Source organism: Callorhinus ursinus, unplaced genomic scaffold, assembly GCF_003265705.2.
Source record: "Callorhinus ursinus isolate GAN/ISIS: 27379988/994484 unplaced genomic scaffold, GSC_fseal_2.0 scaffold37, whole genome shotgun sequence".
Lineage (NCBI taxonomy): Eukaryota > Metazoa > Chordata > Mammalia > Carnivora > Otariidae > Callorhinus > Callorhinus ursinus.
In genome coordinates this window covers 14,623,275-14,646,601 of record NW_027397099.1, presented here as the reverse complement: position 1 = coordinate 14,646,601, position 23,327 = coordinate 14,623,275, and the positions used below count along the sequence as shown (strand labels likewise).

The 23,327-nt window shown below is 53.0% G+C and overlaps 1 protein-coding gene across 1 annotated transcript in view; it reads right to left on the bottom strand.

Annotated features, from left to right (window-relative positions):
• Nucleotides 1-23,327, bottom strand: part of CNGB1 (cyclic nucleotide gated channel subunit beta 1) — a 70,059-nt gene that overhangs the window by 7,629 nt on the left and 39,103 nt on the right. Inside the window, exons 19-32 of the mRNA XM_073880227.1 lie at nt 23,169-23,276; nt 21,701-21,858; nt 20,477-20,638; nt 18,794-19,002; nt 17,708-17,758; nt 17,352-17,438; nt 15,443-15,507; nt 14,496-14,618; nt 9,593-9,734; nt 8,699-8,858; nt 6,622-6,719; nt 6,437-6,520; nt 2,950-3,068; nt 2,543-2,689 (exon numbers count right to left, since the gene is read on the bottom strand). Coding sequence (XP_073736328.1) covers nt 2,543-2,689; nt 2,950-3,068; nt 6,437-6,520; nt 6,622-6,719; nt 8,699-8,858; nt 9,593-9,734; nt 14,496-14,618; nt 15,443-15,507; nt 17,352-17,438; nt 17,708-17,758; nt 18,794-19,002; nt 20,477-20,638; nt 21,701-21,858; nt 23,169-23,276 — 1,713 coding nt within the window. The remainder of the gene's footprint in view (nt 1-2,542; nt 2,690-2,949; nt 3,069-6,436; nt 6,521-6,621; nt 6,720-8,698; nt 8,859-9,592; nt 9,735-14,495; nt 14,619-15,442; nt 15,508-17,351; nt 17,439-17,707; nt 17,759-18,793; nt 19,003-20,476; nt 20,639-21,700; nt 21,859-23,168; nt 23,277-23,327) is intronic.

Below are 23,327 nucleotides of genomic sequence, written 5' to 3'. Positions count from 1 at the left end.
ACCATTCTGTTGCATTATGACTTTTGGTACCATGCTAATGCGTGACATATTCAAAACAACAAAAAATCAACAAGGGTTGGGGCAGGAGGAATCATTAAAAAAAAAATGGAGTGCAAACCGAAACACACGAGCCTGGGTACATTTCAGATGAACAAACAACCACACCCAAGGGAGGCAAAAGAAAATGAATCCAATTAACTCTGAACACACACTTACCTCATAGGTACTTAGGCTAAAGACAAAAAGAACAGCACCAAATACTAAATTCTGCTGAGAAGGCTTCCCCACCACCCCAGTGCTTTGAGATAGCAATTCTGAAATCGCTTTGTCTGTATTGTAGGACTGAATAAATGAGTGAATGCAATGAGGGCAAATAGATCCAAATCTCTCAGTGTTGGAGAAGGAATTTACAAATAGGGAAAAGGAGAAGATTTGAAAGAACTCTGTGGTGTTAGACTGAAATTGTTAGATAGATACAGATGGAAAAAAATAGATGTTGAGATATATATACTTATATGAGTGTATATGTATATTTGCATTTGTATATATACGGGGGCATGCAGGTGTGTTTCCCAGGTCTGTCCACTCGGAAGCCTAATAGCACCCTAGTAGCCATGGGCACACATAGTGCTCAGATGTTGGTTTCTAAAAACCATTCCCACCTGCAAGGAATTGGGCTCCTTGGAGAAATGGCCATTCCCAGGGATGTGGCAGGAAAGTCACAAGATGAGCCCGGACGGAGCATCTTATTGCGCTTGTAAGCAAGGAAGTGCTAAAATGGTTTGGGTACATAACAAAGAGCCACAAGGGCCAGCCTAAAGAGGTCCCTGCTGGCTAAATCTGGAACAATTTGAGCATCAAAATAATGATTATAACATTATTATGGAACAAAAGAAATCCACATTGATATAGATAAATGAATAAACAAATACATGGGAGAGAAGAGAAACCTCTTCCTCACAGTAGAATGCTCCTAATAAATGTAGAAGGCATGATGAAATCAGAAAAATCACCATTTTGCAACCATGATGGCAATCACTGATTTAGCAAGGAGCCCTCAGTGGATGCTGAACATAGAGAGTGAAGGTTTGATGGGAAACAGGAAGTCTAGATAGCCTCAGACTGACTCCCTGCTAATTACTTATTAATTACAAGGAGAAAAATGTTAACTTCGGCATGCAAAAACCTAAACCAAGTGATCAAAGGGAAAATCATCAATACTAGGAGAAGCCAGCATCCCGTGCCTCTCGGTATGCTGTACTAAGAAGAACACAACATCACTTTTTTTTTTAAAAAAAAAGTAGGCTCCATGCCCAGTGTGGGTCTTGAACTCACAACCCTGAGATCAAGAGTCACATGCCCTACAGACGGAGCCAGCCAGGTGCCCCCCCAACATCACTTCTGAGAAATTCCTGCCCCCATGCAGAACCTGAAGGTAATCATGAGAAAACATCAGAACATCAGCTAACCCTAAGTGAAGGGACATTCTACAAAATAACTGGCCTGTCCTCTTCAAAGAAATCCAAGTCACTGAAGTTGGAAAAAGGTTGAGGTGCCATCCCAGATCCAAGGAGACTGAAGATATGAGGCTATGTAATGAAACAGGGGGTCCTACACTGGATCCAGGAATGGAAAAGAAGACAGGAAAGGCTATAAAAGGCATGATTGGGACAACTGGCCAAATTTGAAGATGGATTGGGAATAATAGCATGATTTCCATACTGAATTTCCTGACTGTGACAAAGGTACTATGGTCGGTAAGATAAAGGTTTAGTCCTTAAGAAATGTGCACTGAGGGGCGCCTGGGTGGCTCAGGTGTTAAGCGTCTGCCTTCGGCTCAGGTCATGATCCCAGGGTCCTGGGATCGAGCCCCACATCGGGCTCCTTGCTCGGCGGGAAGCCTGCTCCTCCCTCCCCCGCGCCCCCTGCTTGTGTTCCCTCTCTCGCTGTGTCTTTCTCTGTCAAATAAACGAATAAAATCTTAAAAAAAAAAAAAAAAGAACATGTATCACATGACCTCACTGATATGAGGAATTCTTAATCTCAGGAAACAAACTGAGTGTTACTGGAGTGGTGGGGGGTGGGAGGGAGGGGGTGGCTGGGTGATAGACATTGGGGAGGGTATGTGCTACGGTGAGCGCTGTGAATTGTGCAAGACTGTTGAATCACAGATCTGTACTTCTGAAACAAATAACGCAACATATTTTAAGAAAAAAGAAAAAGAAGATAACAGGAGAGGAAGAAAAGGGGAGTAAGTCAGAGGGGGAGACGAACCATGAGAGATGATGGACTCTGAAAAACAAACTGAGGGTTCTAGAGGGGAGGGGGGAGGGGGATGGGTTAGCCTGGTGATGGGTATTGAGGAGGGCACGTTCTGCATGGAGCACTGGGTGTTATGCACAAACAATGAATCATGGAACACTGCATCAAAAACTAATGATGTAATATATGGTGATTAACATAACAATAAAAAAATAAAAAAAAAAAGAAATGTGCACTGACATATATGTGGATTTTTTTTTTTTTAATAAAAAAAACGTACCTGGCCTTCTTCCGGAGTAACTTCTGAGACTCGGGATAATGCACCAAAATTTCATTGAGGTCCTTCTTGTCCAGAATGAAGAGGTTGGTAAACCCGTGGGCGACCACATTGGCCGTGCGCCGATTCCCGCCCCCAACGGCCAGCAAGCTGGGATGGGGAAGGGAGGTGAGACCTGGCAGGCTGGGGTTGGGATCCCACTAAAATGTCCCTTTCCACCCCTTGCCCGGAGCACAGTGGCGGCCCCACACGGGCGAGAGCCGAGGCCCACCCTGCATATGTCAGCATCCACAGCGGCTTACTCAGACCCACCAAAGGGCCCTTGAGGATGAGGTTGTCCCCTCTCCCACTGGCACCCCCCCCCCAGCTTGGGCCCAGGTCCGCTCATTTCACCCCAGCTCCCCAATGACCTTATTTCTCCAAACACGGATCCAGGCTTCAGTGTCACCAGCACAGCCTTCCCGTCGGGGCCACCCAAGACCTGCACCTGTCCTGCCTGGATGATGTACATTTCTCGGCCTATCTCCCCCTGAAACAGAGAAGGGGTGAGCCCCCTGCTGTCGCCAAAAGTGACCACAAAGGCGGCAGGGCTGGGCCCAGAGGCTGCTGGCACAGCACGGAGCAACCTGGGCTGGTATCCAGCCCCACCACCGACTCGGTGTGTGGTGTGGAGCCAGTCACTTCCCCTCTGGGGCCCCAGTCTCCCCATCTGTGGCTTGGGGAGAGTGGCCACCCCTGGCCTGCCTAACTGACAGGATTCTGTGGGGAGTTAGGGGTGTGATGGAGAGGAAAGTACTAGGTAAGGTAGAAGGCACAGCTGTAATGGCATTTTGGAAATTCCCAATTATGCACGCCAGTGGAGGGTCGGGGGCGTGGAAAAAATTAACAATGGTTCATACAATACATTGATACCTGTGCCTAGCACATGTCACTTCAGGAGCTCGGTAAGCGTTTGCTAGCTGAAACAGGAGTGGTGACAACATTGGTAATGAAGTCCAGCTGTTGTGTGACATTTTTCTGTGCGAGGCATTGCTCTAAGTGCTGGGCCTGCTTAATCCTCCACAGCTCCGGGGTAAGAACTCTTTGCCCCAGGTCGCAAAGCTAGGCCACGGGAGAGCAGGGATTTGAGCCCAGACAGTCTGGTTCCAGACCTCATGGTTGCTGTGGGTTGAACGCTGTCCCTCCCAAACCCATATGTTGAAGTCCTCATCCCCAGGTGCTCAGAATGTGACCTTCTTTGGAAATAGGGTCACTGCAGATGTCATTCGTTAAATTAAGATGAGGTTGTACTGGAGTTGGGTGAGCCCCTAATCCAATATGACTGGTGTCCCTATTAAAGGGACATTTGGACACAGAGATGGGCATAGCAAGAAGACGAGATAAAGTGACACAGGGAGAGGACAGCCATCCATACGCCAAGGGGAGAGGAGCAGATCCTTCCCTCACAGCCCCGAGAAGGAACCGACCCTACCGACACCTTGATCTTGGACTTCCAGCCTCCAGAACTGAGAGACAATGCATTGCTGTTGCTTAAGCTGCCCAGGCTCTGGTCCTTATTTAGAGCAGCTGTAGCAGACTAATGCAATGGTCTTAAATCCCCAGTTAAAGCAAACGAACGAATGAATGAATGCATGCATGAATAGCTTGCTTTGGACTGCAATCAGAAATACCCAGTCTGGGGCGCCTGGGTGGCTCAGTCGGTTAAGCATCTGCCTTTGGCTCAGGTCATGATCCCAGGGTCCTGGGACTGAGCCCCACATCTCACTCCTGCTCAACAGGGAGTCTGCTTCTCCCTCTCCTTCTGCCGCTTGCTCATGCCTTCTCTCTCACTCTTTCTTTTAAAAATAAATAAAATGAAATAAATAAAAATTTTTAAATAAATAAATGAGATCTTTTAAAAAAGAAAAAAAAAATACCCAGTCTGCCATGCACCTTCCAATCCTCATGCCCTCACAAGCCCCCGGCTCCCTGTCCATCACATCTGGCATGTTTATGTTTTTGTTTTTTTTAAGATTTTATTTATCTATTTGACACAGACTGAGAGATAGTGAGAGAGAGAGCACAAGCAGGGGGAGTGGCAGGCAGAGGGAGAGGGAGAAGCAGGCTCCCCCCTAAGCAAAGAGCCCCAAGCAAGGATCCCGATGCAGGGACTGGATCCCAGGACCCTGGGATCATGACCTGAGCCAAAGGCAGCCGCTTAACCAACTGAGCCACCCAGGCGCCCCATATCTGGCATGTTTAAAAGGAGAAGAGCAAGGATAGGTAAATTGATGACTCTGGATTCATTCAACAAACGTTTCCTGGGCACCTCACAGAGGCATGAGCTTCTTAACAGACAGGAAGAAAGTTCCATGCCCCTGTTTCTGTGTCCAATTTGACACGGGGCTGAAGGGTCTAGAGAACTCACCCTTGCCTCACTAACCAGCCTTGGGGTGGGCAGCGGGGGGCATCCCAAGGGTGTCTGAGCAAGATCATCGCTGCGCAAAACTGGACAGCAGAGGGCGCCATTCACACTTGCTCATCAAGGGCTCACTTCAACGTCCCCCTGCCAACTCCCACCAACTGGTTCAGTCTTCCTCATTTGCCAGCAAGTTCTACATACCCCCAGGGATAATAAGAGCAGCAATGGCACCTGACTCTGTAGGCACAGCTGATTCAGTTTTCACAACCACCCCATGAGGAAGTACCGGCAACATCCCTACTTTACCCATGAGAAGAGACTCAGAGAGGGCAAGCCACTGCCCCAAGGCTGCACAGCGAGGAAAGAGCCCCAGTGTCAGACAAATCATTCTATTGCTCCTAAACCCCTCTTGGCCTCTAGGACTGCAGCTTTAAGTTTTCAATCATCTGTAGCCTTGTTTCCCCATTTCTCTGGGCTCTCTGCTTCTAGAAACTTCGCTGCTATATAGCATACAACTTGGAGATGGGGGCCTTCTTGGGCTGAACTTTCCTGAGTCTCACAGGGGTTGCTTGGGCATTATTTTCACCCCTGTACACACACCCAGCCTCAACAGCTCAGTAACAAGGGGACTGAAATCTGAGTTCTTGACGTTCTGCCCAAACTACTCACTCCAGGTGACCCTGGTCTCACCTTGCATCCCAGGGAATGGGAGCAGAAAGGGCCCTCGACACTTTGTAGCCCCAGGTTCAAATGCACATATTTTCCAGGATCAGACGGGCGGTTTAAGGACTGAAGGGAGCCTGGTATGGGGCAGTGGGGAGGGGTGGGGCCTGCGGCATCAGGAGGGAGGGCGACGTCCCCCTTCAGGGGCAGCACCTTCTCCACCCCAGCTGACTCTTGCTATTTCGGAAAGTGGAGCTCTGTTTTCAACCAGAAATCTGGATTTTTATGTGAAACCTTCAAATTTTTAAAGGCTGGGGACTACTTCAACATTTTTTTTAAGATTAGGGGGAAAAAAAACCACCTAAAAAACCATGAAACAGTGTATGGGCTGGCCCCTATGCAAAGGCCATCGGTTTGCAACCTCTGACCTAACCCAGCCCTTCCTCTGCTCCATTTTCCTGATAGAAAGACCAAGACCCTGGAAACAGTTCCATCAACACAGTCAAGGCCCCACCTCTCACGAGGCTCCTCACTTTCCTCTTCTGGAAAGTGGGGCTCCTCGCCCTGGCTCCCCTGGTCCTGTGTCAAGGGAACAAAGCCTGATGGCACACCGGAGTGCAATGCCTGGAGCTGGACAAAAGCTCCTTGTGCCAAACAAGCCGGGAGCCCTGGGGGCAACTCATGGGTGCAACATCTCCTCTCCCTCTGCAGCAAGTCTGCTCTCCCTGGGCTTGCCCTCCTGGGCCTTCAGAGGCACCCGCTTCAGCCCAGCTCCTGGCCGGCAGGTGTGCTGTAAATCCCAGATGGCCTTGCAGCTGCCTGGGGCTACCCACCTTCTTGCACACGTAGTCGTTGGGCAGGTAGACGACAGAACGGAGCCTCTTCAGCATGTCAAAGATCAACTGTCGGTCACAGCCCTGTCCCCAAGAGGAGGGGGAAAGAATGCCCGTTTAGAGGAGGGTGGGGGCTTGGGGCTCCCCAGAACCCCTGGGGGGCGGAGGTGCTGGGTGGGCTGTACCTGGAAGAGAGCCACTTTGCTGACGATGTTATAGTTGACATCGATGGCAAGGTCCAAACGCATCTTGTCTGGAAGCTGCACCATCAGTTCTGACTCATCTGCAAAGGAGACACTGACAATGATCAGAGGCACATCCCGGCCTCCATCCCCCGCCCCTACACATGCACACATGGGGCCCTGGCCACACCATTCCTCTGCCCCTCCAGAGCCACACAGTATTGCGAGAGTCCCCCCATCTGGGCTTTTCGGATGCTATTCCCTCTGCCAGGGAAAACCCTCATGTACGTCCCTGGTTAACTTCTACCCATTCTTCAGAACCCAGTACTAATGTCACCTCCTCCAGGAAGCCTTCCTTTGAGATCCCTGCACCAGCTATTAGGTTCAGCAGTCTCTGCACTATGTAGCGCTGATCACACCCCTTATGACAATGGTCTGTCCGTGCTAGTCTGCGCTTCTCACACTATAAGAATGTCAGCAGGGACTAGAGTATATCGAACACTGTTTTTACAGAGTGCTTTACAAAGATGATTGTATTAAATCCTCCCAACAACCCGACAGGTGCCCACTACTATAATGCCCACTTTACAGAAAGGGAGGCTCGGGAGGGCAGGGACTTGCCCATAGCCTCGCAGCCCAAGGGGAATGGAGTCAGTATCCCACCCGGGCCGTGGGGCTCCAGGGCCTGTCCCAGAAGAGCAGGGGCTGAGTCTGTTTTGTCCATGATGGGGTCTGCAGTGCCCAGCAGAGAGCCTGGCATGGAATGAATGTCGGTACTAGGGACAGGAAATGCACTAACTTGACCCCCAATCCCAATGCCCCTCCCACTGCACCACAATCATTTATGGGCTCAAGAGTGGACCTGCATGACCCTGGGCAGGTGGAAGCCCTCTCTGGTCCTTCATGCGTGCCTCTGTGGAAGGGGGCAATGATTCAGATGTCACAGGGCTGTCCCTGGAATGGAATGAGGTGATGGCTGAGGGACCATGCCTTGTACAGAGTGAGTGAGCCAGCAAAGGATACCAAAGACGCCTCAACCCCTCGGCTGTCCACAGTTGTGACAACACCCTCAGCTCAGGAGAACTTGGAGCTGAAGTGTGGCTTCTTCAAGGCCAGAGGGAAGCCCGTGGAAGCAGGGGGCCCTTGAATTAGCTGAGAGCATTGAGGGGTCCTAAGACACAGTGCCAGTGGCCCCCGGCTTGTCAGGGGCCCCCCGAATGATGTCTAAGTTCTGAAAACAAAAGTACTAGCTCCCAAAGATAAAAAAAGAGAGAGACTGGGGGCGGGGGGGGGGCGGAAATCGTGACTTAATTAACATATAAGTAGTATGTTCACATTTCATTAAGGGTTCCATTTAGAATTCAGGAAAACATGACTACATTTGAAAACAGTGCACAAGTAAGATTCTCCCACTTCACAGGAATCACTGAGCGCATCCCACCATTGACAAGGAAGCAGAAACAGAGGGGAGTTAAACGCATTGTTGCGGCCAAAGAATTTCAGAAGAAAAGCATCACATCAACAAATTTACAAAAAGTTTATGTGTATGGGCACGTGGGTGGCTCAGTCGGTTAAGCGTCTGCCTTCGGCTCAGGTCATGATCCCGGGGTCCCGGGATCGAGTCCCACATCGGGCTCCCTGCTCAGTGGGGAGTCTGCTTCTCCCTCTGCCTGCCACTCTCCTGCTTGTGTTCTCTCTCCCTCTCTCAAATAAATAAATAAATAAGATCTTTAAATATATGTGTGTGTGTATGTATGTTTACGGAAAGAGAAGGAGAGAGAGGGTCTTCCTTCTGTCCTGATTTCAGCCGTACTTCCATCTCTGATGGGGATGCATTTCAAGGCAGGGGAAGGGAGGGGAGGCAGGGAGTCCAGAAGACAAGGCTCTCAAGCCTTCAGGGGTCTCCTGACGGCCCAGCTTGGGGCACCGCATGGGCCTCCCTGGGTGCCCCTCACTTGAATATGTTGGGGCCACAGCCAAGAGGCCCCAGTGCTCAGGACCTCAGGGACATGGGTCAGAGGCAGGGCCCTGGGAGGAGGGGCCAGGGGATAGCTGGTGGCAGCCGCAGCACCTGTCTTACCCAGCATGCCTTGGGACTGCCAGGTGTACTCGTACCAGGTCTTGACCCGGTTCTGCACGGAACTGGGGATCTTGTAGAAGTTCATGTACTTCACGGTGTTGTCCATGCAGCTGCGGTAGTAGGCCTGCCCAGCTGTGGCGGCCCCCACCACGTCTCTCATCTAGGCTCAAGGAGGAAGAGTCAAAGGGCAGAGTGGGGCTTTGGGGGGGGTTGTGTCACAAGCACGTGTACTCTATTCGGACTAGGGGTGTGCGAGGGAGGGGGATCAGGAGAGAGGGAGACCCACGTCCACACACAGAGAAGGTTGCCGATGGGAGAAAAATTCTGCCCCCAGGGTGGACACGGGACGGGAGGAGTGAGGCTGCTGAGCGCAGCCACCCACGAGGAGGAAATGCCTCGCTGGGCTGGGCTGCTTCTGGTACGACCTGGCCCCTCGGTGCCAGAGGCCACTTTGACCTCACTGGAGGAAATGTGAACCCGGTAGCGCTCCTCGGGGCAGGACCCAATTCTGAGGCCACCTGACTGGCCTCATGCATTGATTAGAATAGGACATGCATCCCTGCACATTAGACACCCCCAGGGGTTTCTCTCCGAGGGAACAGCCCAAATCCCCAGCCTTTGCAGAAAGCCATTCAGCCCAGCTCTCCAAAGACATCCCAGAGGGACCCACTTTCCAGTGGAAGCAACCGTAGAGAAGAATGGGACCTAGACCTCCACCCCCACCCCCTTCACCCAGCAGGTCCCAGAGCTCCAGGCTCCTGAGTCCAGGTCCCGTGGTGTTTCCTGGACTTAGTCCGAAACGAATGGCCACAGATGATGACATTTCTGGCAGCAGTGGGAGGGAGGGGGTCCTGCAGGCAGGTGGGTGGCAAGTCAGACTAGTGACCCAGCTACCTGTCCGATCATCACAGAGAAAGCGAAGACACCCGTGAAATAGTTCAGCCCCTGGAAGACGATTTCAAAGAGCGTTCTGGGGTCAGGCAGCCCACCAATGGTGATGAGGGTCTTCACAGCCCAGTAGTAACAGCGAATGTAACTAGAGAGAGAATAGGAAAGAGACTTCGGTCAGCAAAGCCCCCCCCCCCCCTTGCTGAGCCTGGGTGGCCTGGCTCTAACAGATGTGCAATATGCACATCTGTTTCTACATGCAAGGAAAACAGCCTCACCCCCACAGAGCATGCGGTTTGCAGAGTGTATTCATAGATGCAGAGGCACGTTGTCACCTCCATTTACAGATGTGGAAACTGAGGCTCCAGGAGATTGCTAGAAAGACTTGGCAGGAGGGAAGACCAGGGTTTTCTGACTTCTGATGTCTGGGATCCCTCAATATTCTTTCAATTTCCACTAACTTCCCTTTGTCATCCCGCCATGTTGGTTCACGGAAAGCAAGAGTGACACTGAACTTGGAAGATATCTCGAGGACTACGTTTTCTGACCCTCTCCCTTGCCCAGACCTTTTCCAGACAGGGAAACTGAGGCCCCAGAAGGCAAAGGAAACACTCATGGTCACCAGTGGGCTAGGTCCAGAGCTGGGATTAGAATTTAGTCTGTCATCTGCTTCTCTTGAGTTGTCACCCACAGTTGGTAATGTCGCTCCACGGGCGCATGAACCAGGGAAGGGAGGTATGGGCCCAGGAGGTGCCCCGAGCTCATCTCATTATCACAGAGAAGTAAGAGCCCCTCACACATCTGTTCGCTCCTTGAGGCTGGGCCCTCCCAGGGGTCAGCAATGAGTGAGGTCACCAGGGCTCGACGACAGGACAATCCCAGCTGGCTTTCCTGTGCCTTCCTGTCTTCCTACCTGGGCACGCAGGAGGCGTCCAGAGCCTGCCCTGGCCCCAGTGTCCTGATGCACCCGCACTTCTGAGGTCCTTGCTCAGCTCCAAAATCAAGACCATCATCCAGCTGGCAGATCATCTAGTCTGGGGATGACCCCAAGCGGGCCCTCGCCTGGGCTCTGGTCACCACTATTTATGCAGAGTCATAGTTAGCACACGTGATCTGGACTGGACTGCCTGGGCTCAAACCCAGCTCTGTCACTTCGTCACCGCCTAACGTGGACAAATTACTAATCTCAGCAAGCCTCGGCTTCTTTCTCCTAAAAGGGACACGGCAGCAGCACATCCTTCACGGGGAATCACAAGGACAAAATGCGGCACTAGAAGAACGCCTGGGACGTGACGGGCTCTCAATCAATGTCAGCTACCAGAGCCTTCTCTGTCGCTGGTACCGGCCACGTGCCCCCAGTTAGGGAACAACAGGCTCACCCGTGTCCCCAAGAAGCTCACCGTCTAGTGGGGACAGGCAAGAAATCGTGCAGAGAGCACTGGGAGGGGGAGGCAGAGGTTGGTGGGGCTCTGCCTCTAACTACTGGGGCTGGCCGCTGGACCACCCTGCACCTCATTCCCACCTGGTGCCTGGAAACCTCAGGACAACGCGGGCCTCCCCCACAGAGCCCCCCATCATACTGTTCCTGGCCACCAGAGGGCGTGCAAAGCAGACTGAAGCAGGGACGGAGCTGAGCGCTGTCTGGGAGCGGAGTGGGTGCTCCTGGACTCCCAACAGAAAGGCGACAGGAACAATGACCCCAAACCTTCCCCCAAACTCCTTCTGATTGGAGATATTCTATTGGCATGGCACGTCTTAGGGGCCTCCCTGAAGTCCTCGTGTCTTCCATGCTCCTGGGCCTGTGGGGACCCCCCCGCACGCTCCAGGCCAGGAAGAAGCAGAACAGCGCGAGGGACCCAGGTACGTGGGAACTTGGGTCCTCAAGCCCTGGGCCAGAGCAGACACTCAACAAATGGTCACTATTTTGAAAGTGATTATTACCCGTGATATTGGACTTCTGGGTGGATCCTTCACTCTTTGTGCTTTTTTGCACGTATTGGGGGTTCCCTGCAGGATCTTCGTCTGGAGAAGAATAAGACTGCTAAGACAGCGTCCCCCTTCCAAGTTGCTGCAGAAGGAAGTCCCTGCCCTCCCCTTCCCTGCTTGCCCTTCCACCGCGGGCCTGCCCGTGATGGGTGTGCCAGGCCCAGTCCTGGGACCTGGGTTCTCAGCTTCTTGGGGCACAAACCCCTTTGAAAATCTAAGGAAAGCTAGCAAACTTCCCCTTAGGGAGGCCAGTGTGTCCTCAAAATTTAGCTCCACTGGGGCGCCTGGATGGCTCAGTTGTTAAGCGTCTGCCTTCGGCTCAGGTCAGGATCCCAGGGTCCTGGGATCGAGCCCCGCATCGGGCTCCCTGCTCCTTGGGAAGCCTGCTTCTCCCTCTGCCCCTCCCCCTGCTTGTGTTTCCTCTCTCGCTGTCTCTCCCTCTGTCAAATAAATAAATAAAATCTTAAAAAAAAAATTTAGCTCCACTTTCCAGGAGGGTGGTGGTGGGACCCCCGTACGTCTCTGGATCCCGGCTTAGGAACCCCTCTCCTGGTACGCTGGCTTCCCCATAAGAATGACCATAGCTAGGACATGGTCACTGACTCCTGTCCACATGCTACACACAGGAGTTTCTCATTCCTCACAAGAAATCTGAATGTAATACTATGCTCAGGCTGTAGAGGAGAAACTAAGTCTCAGAAAGGGGAAGGGCCTCAGCCAAGGTCACAGAGCAAGTTTTAATGAATACCTTCTGTGCGTCCCTTCCGGGGATTCCTGTCCCTTAAGCCTGTGCCCTGGCTCTCCAGGCTCACAGCCCCGACCTGGACCCCAGGTGCTTCTGCTGCCCTTCCCGCACCGCCCTCCCTCCCCCTGACCACACCAACCCTTCGGTCTGTCGCTCCCCCAACCGGTTCCTTGGCTTCCCCCCATCCCTCCAACCCCTCCTTCCCTCAGCCATCACCAGCAGAGTCATCTTTCTGAGATCCCTCTAGGTCCTGTCATCTTCCTCCTTCCAAGGTTTCGAGGCAAGAGGTCAGAGGGGAGCTGGGTTATCTTTCCATACCCATCCGACCTTTAAAACTATGGCAGCCTATGGGAACGCCCTGTAATTTCCCACCTACTCTTCTGGAAACCGAGAACTGCTCTAAAAAAAATAGTGTACTAATGACAATAATAATAATTTTTTTTTTAAATCTTAAAAATGTTCAGATCCTTGGCCAGGCCATCGCCCTTTAGGAATTTATCGTGAGGAAACAATCAGGCCAGAGGACAAAGATTCAGATACAAAGATGTTCACTGCAGTGTCACGCGTCAGACTGAGGAACTGGAAACCCCTCAGTGCCCAGGGATGAGGCCATAATTAAATAAACACTGGCCTCTCTGCACGGGGAGGGCATCAGTATCGTGGGTTTTTTTTTTTAAATTAATAATAGGCAAATATGCACGATATCATCTTATTCTATATCCCTGTGGGTGACCTATTTTTCCACATTTTCACATTTCTAACATTGGGATGGATCTTACAATCTATGTGTCCATTTATTGTAATATTTCTTTTTTTTCCCAAAAAGCTGCATTGACTCAATGCGTCATAGAAGGAACTGCATCTTAGAAGCGAAGAAATATAGTGAAGAATGTTTCTGATCCTTCTTCAGTAATCAGAATAAATAGATATGAAACAAAGAACAGCAAAAAAGAACCCCATACTGGCTCCCCATTGCCTAGAACAACGCTGTTATCCCATAAAAATATGATGCGACCCACCTACATAATTTAAAATCTTCTAGTTGCTACATTTTCACAGTCAAAAGAAACGGGTGAAATTAATCTCAAAAACAATCATTTTTTTTAGTGACCCAAAATATCAACATTAATATCATTTCAACACATAACCAATATTTTAGGCGTCAGTAATAAGGCAGTTGGCATGTTTCTTCATATCTTCTGAACCTGTATTTCACAGCTCAGTCACGCTGCGTCTCAAGCACTTGGTGGCCCCCTGTAGCTAGCGGCCACGTTATTGGATAGTCCCCCGCCACCCCCCAAGATGGCTCCCAGAGCCCTGACTCCGCCATTTTGCAACTCCGCGCCTTTCTTCCGGCTGCTCCCTCCCCCAGAGCTTTCTCTGTCCCTTCTCTCCACCTACCAAGGCCAAAATCAAACGTGGCTTTTTGGAATTGACCTTCCAGTGCCACCTTCCCCACACCTCTCCAGCACCAGGCAGAGGTTATGCTGGTTAAGAATGCAGCCCCGGGCTCAAATCCCAGCTCCGGAACTTATGGGCCAACTGTGTGACCCTGGGAAGTGACTTCCCATCTGTTATCTCCTCTATACAATGGGAATGATGATAGTGCCTATCTCGAGTGATGACTGGAAGGATTAAGTTACTATGTTAAGTAGTTAAAGCAGGGCTAGTTACAGAATAAGCGTTCTCTGCTCTAAGTGCTTGCGGCTATGATTAGTAGTAGTACCACTGCCGTTGTCATTACTAGAGCCTGTGCACAACGTATGGCAGCTGTCTGGATTGGCCACTAGGTTTCACCTCGTTTTCCAGCTCCCGCATGGCTAGTGATGCCCAGGGAGCTATGCTGAGAGTGTGCTCTGGCCTCCTTCCCACTTGGCCGTGTCCACGGGGTAGAGGAGTGGAGGCACATGGGAAGCGAATGTGCCAACTCTACTAGGCTTTAGGAGGCTGAAAGGATCTTTCTAGCAAGTCTTGTTCCTGTCTGTGCCCCTCCGTGCCTGGTACACGGCGGGTGCTCAGGAAATGTTAGCTCAGTGAGGACACGGAGACACGGTCCTCAGCCTTCCTCATGTCAGTGGTTCCGTGGGAGCGAGGCAGCCTCAACAACATGCGGTGGCAATGGTATCTCTTTCTGGGACTCTCAGTGAATTATAGCCCCAGGAAGAGAGTGTGGCTCACCTGTTTCCCATGCCATCGTAAACCCAGTGAGTGGAGCCGATGCCCTGATAGGCTGACGCCCAGTAATACAGACATGAGTTCACATGTAGGCTGTAGAGCAGGTAAGCCGTGGTCCTGATCACCCTGCAGAAGAAGGAAACGCATGAACAGAGCGGCAGGGAGGGTGGCCATGACTTCTCACCCCAAGGGTTGGAACTGCAGGGAACAAGCCCACCTTCACCTCCCCTGACGCCCGCCTTGGACATGCCCCTGGTGGAGCGTCACAGCCCTGCCCCGCTGCCTGGCAGGATGGACACCTGGCAGACACCTGGCAGGATGGACTGGGCCAACTGCATGCTCTGCGGAGACTTCGCCAGCTAGGGACGGTGGCGTGTGAACAGCGAGTTGTCCAGGCCAGGGGCTGGGAGGGCCCTGAGTTCCATGTGCAGACAGTGCTGGGGCAGTGAAGGACAGGAAAGGTCAGCAGAGGCTGTATCCTTGGAGAGGGCCGCGGAAGGGACGGACGCGTGCAGGGAAGGGTCCCTCTGTGAGTGACATGGGGAAGCTTTGTCCCTGCGTGTGGCCCGGCTGGGCTTGTGCCCCACTCTCCGACATCAAGAGATGGCCCACTGTCCTTACAAACACCCCCCCCCCACCGTGTTCGAGCTGGATTGAGGGGCCCAGTTCCCTGCGCTGAGATCAAAATGACACCCGGCTCCCTGGAAATAGCGGTGAGCCATGCATACGAACCTCTGTATGCCCTCCTCACAATTGGGGGAAATGGGACATTCCTGGCTCTCTAAAAAAACAACATCCCTTCAGAGGAGGGCCAGGAAGAGGCCTGGCTTCCGGTAGCACTGGGGCCCGCAGGGCCAGAGGAACTTGAAAGGGGAAGAAATAGGAGTAGAGAACGCCTTGCTCCGTTGTTGCTGCGAACGGCCCATGGCGTGTGTGCGTGTGTGTCTCACCTGTAAATATAGGCTTTGCTGAGGATGGATTCCAGGCGGCTGTTAAACTCGAAGAAGGCCAGGTACTGGGAGGAAGAGCAAAGCATCAGGACAGCCCGCCGTCGGTGGGGTGGGGCGCTACCCTCCCCTGTCCCCCAGCGCGAGGCCTCTTTCTGCAGCGCCCCCCAGAGGAGGCTGGACAGTGAGCATTCAACATCAGAGGTCCATAGCCCTCTGAGGGGTGGGGGCCAGAAACTCCATTTACGAATCCGCAGGAAACCGTGACCCCTCTTCCCATAGAAATTACACGTAGTCCTGTTCTCACAGTTTGCCGATGTGTAAGGCGACTCCTTAGACCTCTCGAAGCCTATCATGACATTTTCAGGGGTACACACATCTCAGGTTAAGGACCCTGTTTGCAACGTTTACTTATAAAGGAAACCATTTTATAAAGAAACAGCATCCCTACCACCCCTTACATACATCCTTCAAAGGCTTGTCTATAATAATAAAAGTATAATAGCTGCTCTTCTTTACTGAACACCTTTGATGACCACACTTTATATTCATTACCTTCTTGCTTATTTACACGCGAGGTGCATGGTAGCATTCTCCTTTTACAGAGAGGACATTGGCACTTCGTGATGTTGAGTCACCCGCTCAAAGCACACAGCTGCTAAGTGACTGAGGCAGGATTTGAACCCAGAGCATATTCAGAGCGGCAACACACCGCACACGTGTTGTTGGACATTGGAGAATGACTGTGAGGGAAGTTCCCCGAGCCATGGGCTGGTCGTCCTCCACGGGGTCCTTCTGAAGTCCCTCCAGGGTTTATATCGGATGCAGGGGGCTGTGGGCTTGGATCTCCCTCCCCTGAGGCTCAGAGTTGTGTCCTGAGTCGCGCTGAACACCAGATACGGATTCCATTGCTCTGGGGGGCGGGGGGAGGCTGTAAAACTCGGCTTGTGGGTCCACAATTGGTCTGCCAGGAAAACCCATTTGAGGGATCCCAAGTGCTCTGACTGGCTGTCGACCCTGGTCACATTACAAGGATCACTGCCTGGTCTCTCTTTTACCCTGTGTCACCTTCACGGGGACACTGGCTCTGCCCCAGCGGCAGGAAAGATAGCTGTCATGACACTGAGCAACAACCAACAATGAGAACAGGTATTGGGCTGCACGACCAAATCTATCCCGGGTACTTCCTGGCTCCTGTGACCTTGGGCAAGTCACCCAAGCTTTTCAAGCCTCCGCGTCCCCATCTTTTATTTATTTATTTATTTTTAAAAAGTTCCTTCTTTTATTTTTTTTTAAAGATCTATTTATTTATTTTGAGAGAGTGAGAATGAGAGAGAGAGAGAGAGCACATGAGAGGGGGGAGGGTCAGAGGGAGAAGCAGACTCCCCGCGGAGCAGGGAGCCCGATGCGGGACTCGATCCCGGGACTCCAGGGTCATGACCTGAGCCGAAGGCAGTTGCTTAACCAACTGAGCCACCCAGGCGCCCCGCGTCCCCATCTTTTAGACGCAGACCATCATAAAGCAGAAGTCCCTCTGTTGTGTTTCTGTAATTACTGAAAGCATAGACCGTGGAGGCAGACTGCTTGGGTTCCAACCCGGACTCCATTCTTTCCTACCTGTGTGACCTAAGGCAAGTTACTTAACCTCTCTGGTAAAATGCTGCTATTAACAACACTAATCTCTGTTAAACTGTGGGGTTGAGGAGTACGTACTTGTAAAGCTTCTGGAACAATCCCTAACACACAGCACAACGAAGAAGCTCTAACACTTTTAAGGAACTTCCCATCCCCCCTGGGGCCATCCTGATGCCCCACCCCCACCCCGCCCCCGCTCCCCAGTGCTGCTCAAGGCAGACATCAAGATGCTAGTGCAGAGCACGGGGGAGCTGAAGGCCCTGGATGGGAAGCCTACCTTCAAACAGCGGGGTAAGCGCAAGAGGGGATTCACACCGAACTTCAGGTAGAGCAAGTCCAAGGGCAGGAGGCAGAGCATGTCCATCTGAAATCCCAGTGGGACACCGCAGTGTATAAAACAGGCAGCCCCCAGGGGGTTGGGAGGTAAGGGGAGTGACAGGGTCTCTACCTTCCCTGGAAGGGTGAGGTCAGAATGCCCCAGGAGCGGGCAGAGAGCATTTTACCCACAAGCCTCCGTTTGCCTACCCAGTGTCATTCTGGTGGGAATGACATCGCACCGGCCCCAAAGCACCCAGGGCCCCCAGTAACACCACCTTCCAGGACCCGGCGGGAGCTTGCACCCTTGGCACACACCTTAAAGCGATGAGATTTCAGGTAGTTATTGCGCATCTCCTTCTTGTCCGTCTGAAAGAAATGGAATATTGACCGTGAAATGGCCCGAGAGCTTAAAACCTGACCCGGTGGGGAGCAGCATGGACATCCCTGCAGAGTTTCCACCTTCCTATCAGAGTAACAGCCCCGGGGACAGTGGAGCTTTGGTGAAAGAAAGCCTCAGGGTCTGCAGGCAGTGAAGCTGGACCTCCCCTCCGGGAGAGGAGGCTGGACCTCCTGGGGGAGGGGGGGAGTTGTCCAAGCTCATCCGGCTAGATTCCGATTTCCTAGCTGGAAAGTCAATATTAGGCTCATTCTCTTAGCACGTGGGTCTTACCTGGACCATTTGCAACCTGGTTTACTGAGGAACCGCCTCCTGCTCTGATCAGGCTGGGGAAAGAAGCTGCCCAGGGAACTCTTTTTCCTCTAAATTGTATTAGAGACACAACCCCAGCCCGCCTGCACATAGAGGAGCAGGCCCCACCAGTGTGGCATTTTGGAAAGTGACCTGCACAGAGAGATAGGGACTGGGCCCTCTGCCTTCGCCAAGTCAAAGTCAGAACTCAGTTTCCTCCCCAGGAAGTGGGGCCTGCACCAGGGCACAGGGTCTGATGCTGATCCAAGCAGCGCGCTCTTTGCAGGACCCCCCACCCCAGGAAATGCCGTTCGCCCACAGCTCCCGTGCTGACCGCTCTGTGGACACCAACTCAATCCACCCTCACTGCAACGCTATGAGGTGGGAACAATGACTCCCCCCCTTTTATAGATGAGAAAACTGAGGCTCAGAGCGGGGATGCAGCTAGTGGTCGTAGAGCTGCGATTTGAACCGGGTCCACCTAAGGGTCATTCTCTGGTCCTCTTTCCATCTTTAATTCTGTCAGGTGCTGCAGGAGCCATTTCACCCATGAGCAATATTCGTGGGTGTAATTTGAACAAGGATGGGCACACACGCCCGAGATCTTGCTCCCTTGTCTTGTCTATCAGAGCAGCAGCTGGGGTCAGAGTCCCGAAGGCCCTGCTGCAGGGCCTGCCCCCCACCCCCGGCCCTGCCACCTGCCCAGGACTCACAACGATGTCTCCGCCTCTGACAAACTGCAGGCGCAGCTGGAACACGGTGATGTCCAGGAGGTAGATGAGGTCACACAGGTAGTCCATCAGCAGCCAGAGGAGGATGTTGTCTGGCGTCTGGTAGGGGAAGGCCCAGCGCACGGGAATCAGCCAGCAGTTCCAGTTCCAGGCCAGCACCACGAAGAACAGCCACAGGACGTACATCAGGTCTGTGGGGGGGGGGGGAGCGAAGGGGCAGGAATGCGCTAGAACGGCCGTCAGAGGAGGACTCCTCTCAGGAGCATCAGGGTAGGGCTTCCTTCTTTCCACTAGTCTCTTCCTAGATGTGGCACTTTTGTAACAGGAGTATGTGTGTGTGTGTGTGTGCGTGTGCGCTTGTGTGTGGGCATGTGCGTGTGCTTGTGTGTGTGTGCGTATGTGTGGGCATGTACGTGTGTGCTTGTGTGTGTGCATGTGCCTGTGCCTGTGCGTGTGTGCTTGTGTGTGTGCGTATGTGTGTGCATGTGCGCTTGTGTGTGTGCCTGTGTATGCGTATGTGTGTGCGTGTGCATGTGTGCATGTGTGTTTGCCTGTGTGTGTATGCATGTGCGTGTGCACGTGCGTTTGTGCGTGTGTGTGCGCGTATGTGTGTGCATGTGTGTGTGCTTGTGCGTGTGTGCCTGTGCGTGCGTGCGTGCGTGTGCCTGTGTGTGCGCGTATGTGCATGCATGTGCGTGTGTGCCTGTGTGTGCATATATGTGTGCATGTGCGCTTCTGTGTGTGCCTGTGTGCGTATGTGTGCATGTGTGTGTGCATGTGTGTGCATATGTGTGTGCGTGTGCTTGTGTGTGTGTGTGCCCGTGTGGTGTGGATGTGTGTGCATGTGCGTGTGTGGTTGTGTGTGTGTGCGTGTGTGCATGTGTGCCTGTTGTGTGAAACTATCTCTGATTTAAAAATAAATCCCTGCCAGGCCCTAATAAACCAGCGTACTCAGCAGGGGGGACGATGGGGGCATTATTAGATAATAGGTAGCTAACTAGAAAACACTTTGCTCTCATTCTTACTGAAAGAGTTCCAAACATGTCTTCCCTACTTTAGTAAATACACAATAGTAAATAACGCCTAGAAGATGGACACCCAGACGGGTGGAGGGATGGATGGGTGGATGTCGTGGGTCACGTGGTCATTTTAGAGGCCCAGTGGACAGCAGGGTTGGCATCTTGTCCCCGCAGGACTTGTGTGACCCCAGGAAGGTCTCTCTGTGGCGCCCACCCTGCCTCCCTGGGGAAGGCACAAGGCGAGGTCGGCTTAGAAAGGCTGGGAGGTCCTTCGTCAACTGTAAAGTGCCGTGCCCATAGGACGGGTCGTCATTCCCGAGGAATAGAACGTGTGAGGGGAATTCACTTTAGATGTCACAAGAATTTCTGCTCTTTTCTGTTCAGAGCAGCAGCTCCCGGAAGGGGCCCGCAAGAACAGAGTAGAAGGCAGCCTTGGCCAAGAAGCAGGGCTCCCGGGTCTGCTACTAACTAGTCGTGCCTCAGTTTCCTTGTCTGTAAGGTGGGGGTGATGGTAGGTTCCTAGTCGGGGGCTTTTTGCTTCTTCGCTCCTGACGTGCCCTTTCACTGCCCCCGCTTCTCCCGCTCGGTCTCCTGCCCTCGCAACAATACGTGGTGGGGGCAAGGCCCGGGCCCACCCAGGACTCACTGGTCAGCGGGTCGATGCTCTGGGGAAACCGGTACATCTTCCACGGGCGGCGCTTGAACTTGCAGCAGAGCATGTCACAATAGTGGTCCTCGCCCTCCTCCTCCTGCCCCGGCCCGGCCGGCTTCACTGCCGGGGCCGGCTCGGGGGCTTTCTTGGCCGGGGCTGCGGGATGACACCGGTGACCATCTGACCCAGCCCTGAGGCTCGGGCAGAGGCTACAGAGAGAGGCCAACCAACTACAGACTCTGGACCTGGAGCCGAGGGGACCCTGGCGCCACCCCCAAAGCTGCAGTCAGCTCTGCGTGCGGAAACCGGGGTGCTCTCCACAGCAAACCCCACGGCACCCAGCCGGACACTCTCACCAGCTACTGGTCTGGAACTGCTTCTCAGGAGCTACCCAGAATGAAGTGTTTCTGGGCAAGTTAGGTGTTTCCAAAAGTCTGCTTGTGCGTCTGTGTTTGGACCCCCTTGGTTCTCTCGGGAGGGCTGGGGGCATTTCCTACCCCAGACCCCTGCCACCAAGGGCCAGAAACCAGGGAAACCTTGCTCTGGGTTTCTCAGAGCAGGAACCTGAGCTCCTTCATCTCTGAAACAAGACACTGAAGGGGACCACAGCCTCTCTGTGCATCAAAGGCGATGGTGTTGGTGACCTAGAGAGTGACTTTTGTAGGTTCAATACGTTTGCGTTTCTAGCTTTAGGACTGTGGATCCAGACCCTGCTAGGTCCGTTGTTGGCGCCCTGAACTCTGAGGCACAGTCCTCCTTTGGAAACCCTCCCTGGCAGGAGAGCACTTCTCTCATTTCCTCTTGGAATCTTGAAAGCAGGAAACTTTCAGGTAGCCCCATGAGATTATGGCAAATGAGGCCTCCAAAAAATAAGACTGAAAAAAAGTGGGGTGTGGACGCCATCTGTGTGTAAGTCCATGAGATGCCCCCCAGGCTGGACCACCTGCCTGCTAGTGGGAAAGGCCCAGAAGGGTCGAGGAGGGTACGTGCCCTGTGGGAGTGGGAGCCAAGTAAGATGGGATCATCGGTCAGAACTTTGGCCGTATTCCCTTCCCTGGTTCTATAGCTAAACCTGTACATACAGGACCCCAAAATCCAGACAGTGGGGAACTTGGCTTTTCCCAAGCACCCCAACCATTTCCTTGGGGGTACCCTCACCATGAGTTTACAAGGGGCTTTAGGGGACCCATTTCTGGCAGGGTGAATCTCCGGACTCACAGGGCTTAGGGCTCTCTTCATCAGAGGTGACGTCAGGGTCGATGAGCTTCTCCTTCACCTTCTCTGTGCGCTCCTTGAAAAGCTTCACCAGCTCCTGGAGCCGGTAGTTGATGAAGATGCTGTTCTGGCTGGCCGCAGACACTGCGCGGTCCTGGCCACTGTGGACACACCACCCGGCGCTGGGGCGGGCTGGATGGGGCGGGACCCCCGTGCCCCCCGGGCCAGAACCAAACGGCGTCCGTACCCCACCCAGCCCGAAGGAGGCAAAAGCTACCCCAGTTTCCTTCGGCCACCAGAAACATCAAACCCACTTTAATAGGTCCTAGGAGGAAATTCAGTCTGGGGCTCACACCTGGGGGCCCAGCTTTTAGAAAATGTACCACGCAGGATCTGATTCGGATGGGCAGTTCTGAGAAAACTTTGATCCCACTTGCGATTTAGGGGGAAACTCTTGGAACTCAGGTCAGGACTGTTAGCCCCAGTTTGGGGTTCCCATGAGATTCGTGTCTGGGACAGATCAAAGAGCAGACAGGGCTACGCTTCTGGCTCAGGAAATAGCTGATGGAAAAAAATAGTGCGGATACATTCTATATCCTTTTAAATTATAGGAGTTTAAACTGTATGCACTCGCAGCGAGAAAGACAGATGGACAGAGAGACGGACAGAGAGAGAGAATGAATGTGAGTCCGCCCGGCGCTCCACTCACGGGGCAAGTGCCCTGGGTGGCCTGGGACAGGCTGTCCTCTGAGCAGCGTCACTCTGACCATCGTGCTGAGCTGAGTGCATACGAGTGTTTTCACACCTATTTGTTTTCAGACACGGGGGCACCGGAACTCAAGCCAGCTACTCCCCTGGTGCTCACTTGCTGAAGCAGGCTGGGGACAAGCCATATGGGGGTCCCAACAAGAAAGGGCACACAGGTATGGTGGAGACGCTAGCTGCTCACCCACATCTGCTCCCTCCCGTGGGGAGTGGTCGCTGGGACGCAGACACCCAGCGAGGGTGGCCGGGCGGGCTCCCAGCAGGGGAACATGAGTGGACTTGCTACACGCATCTCTGGGCCCCTTGTCTGAGGTTCTGATCCAGCGGGTCTGGGCTGGCAGCTGGGAGTCTGTACTGTTAACAAGCTCCCCGGGTTCAGATCCCTGGCGGTCCTTGTTTTCCTCACTCCTGACCCTCTCAGGGGTTTAGAGCCGGGAGCCAACCTCTGCCTGTGGGCCAGGAGCCTCTCCTTTACAACAAAGCCCCTGTGCGTTCTGCAGACTGTACAGAACTCCTAGGCCAGCCAGAAGCAGCCTGGGCAGGAGACCCAGCCCTGTCTTAGAGGTCAGAGGCTGCTGGCAAAGTTGTGGTGGAGGGTTCTAGAAACGTCCATGCTCTCCCCCTCAACCCCAACCCCCTCCCCTTGCCTGCTCATCCCGACCCAGACTTCCAACTCTCTGCGACCCCAGAGGTGGTCCCTACTCACTCAGTGCCCTGTGGGCTGGACTGGTCCAACCAGGCAACCACGGGGGACTCAGCTGGTGACAGTGCCTTGAGCTCTTCAGCCTCATCATCTCGGGAGGGCAGGCTCTTCCTGCAAGGACACAGACATGGAGGGGCCTTCAGCGAGGGCAGAGGCCACAGG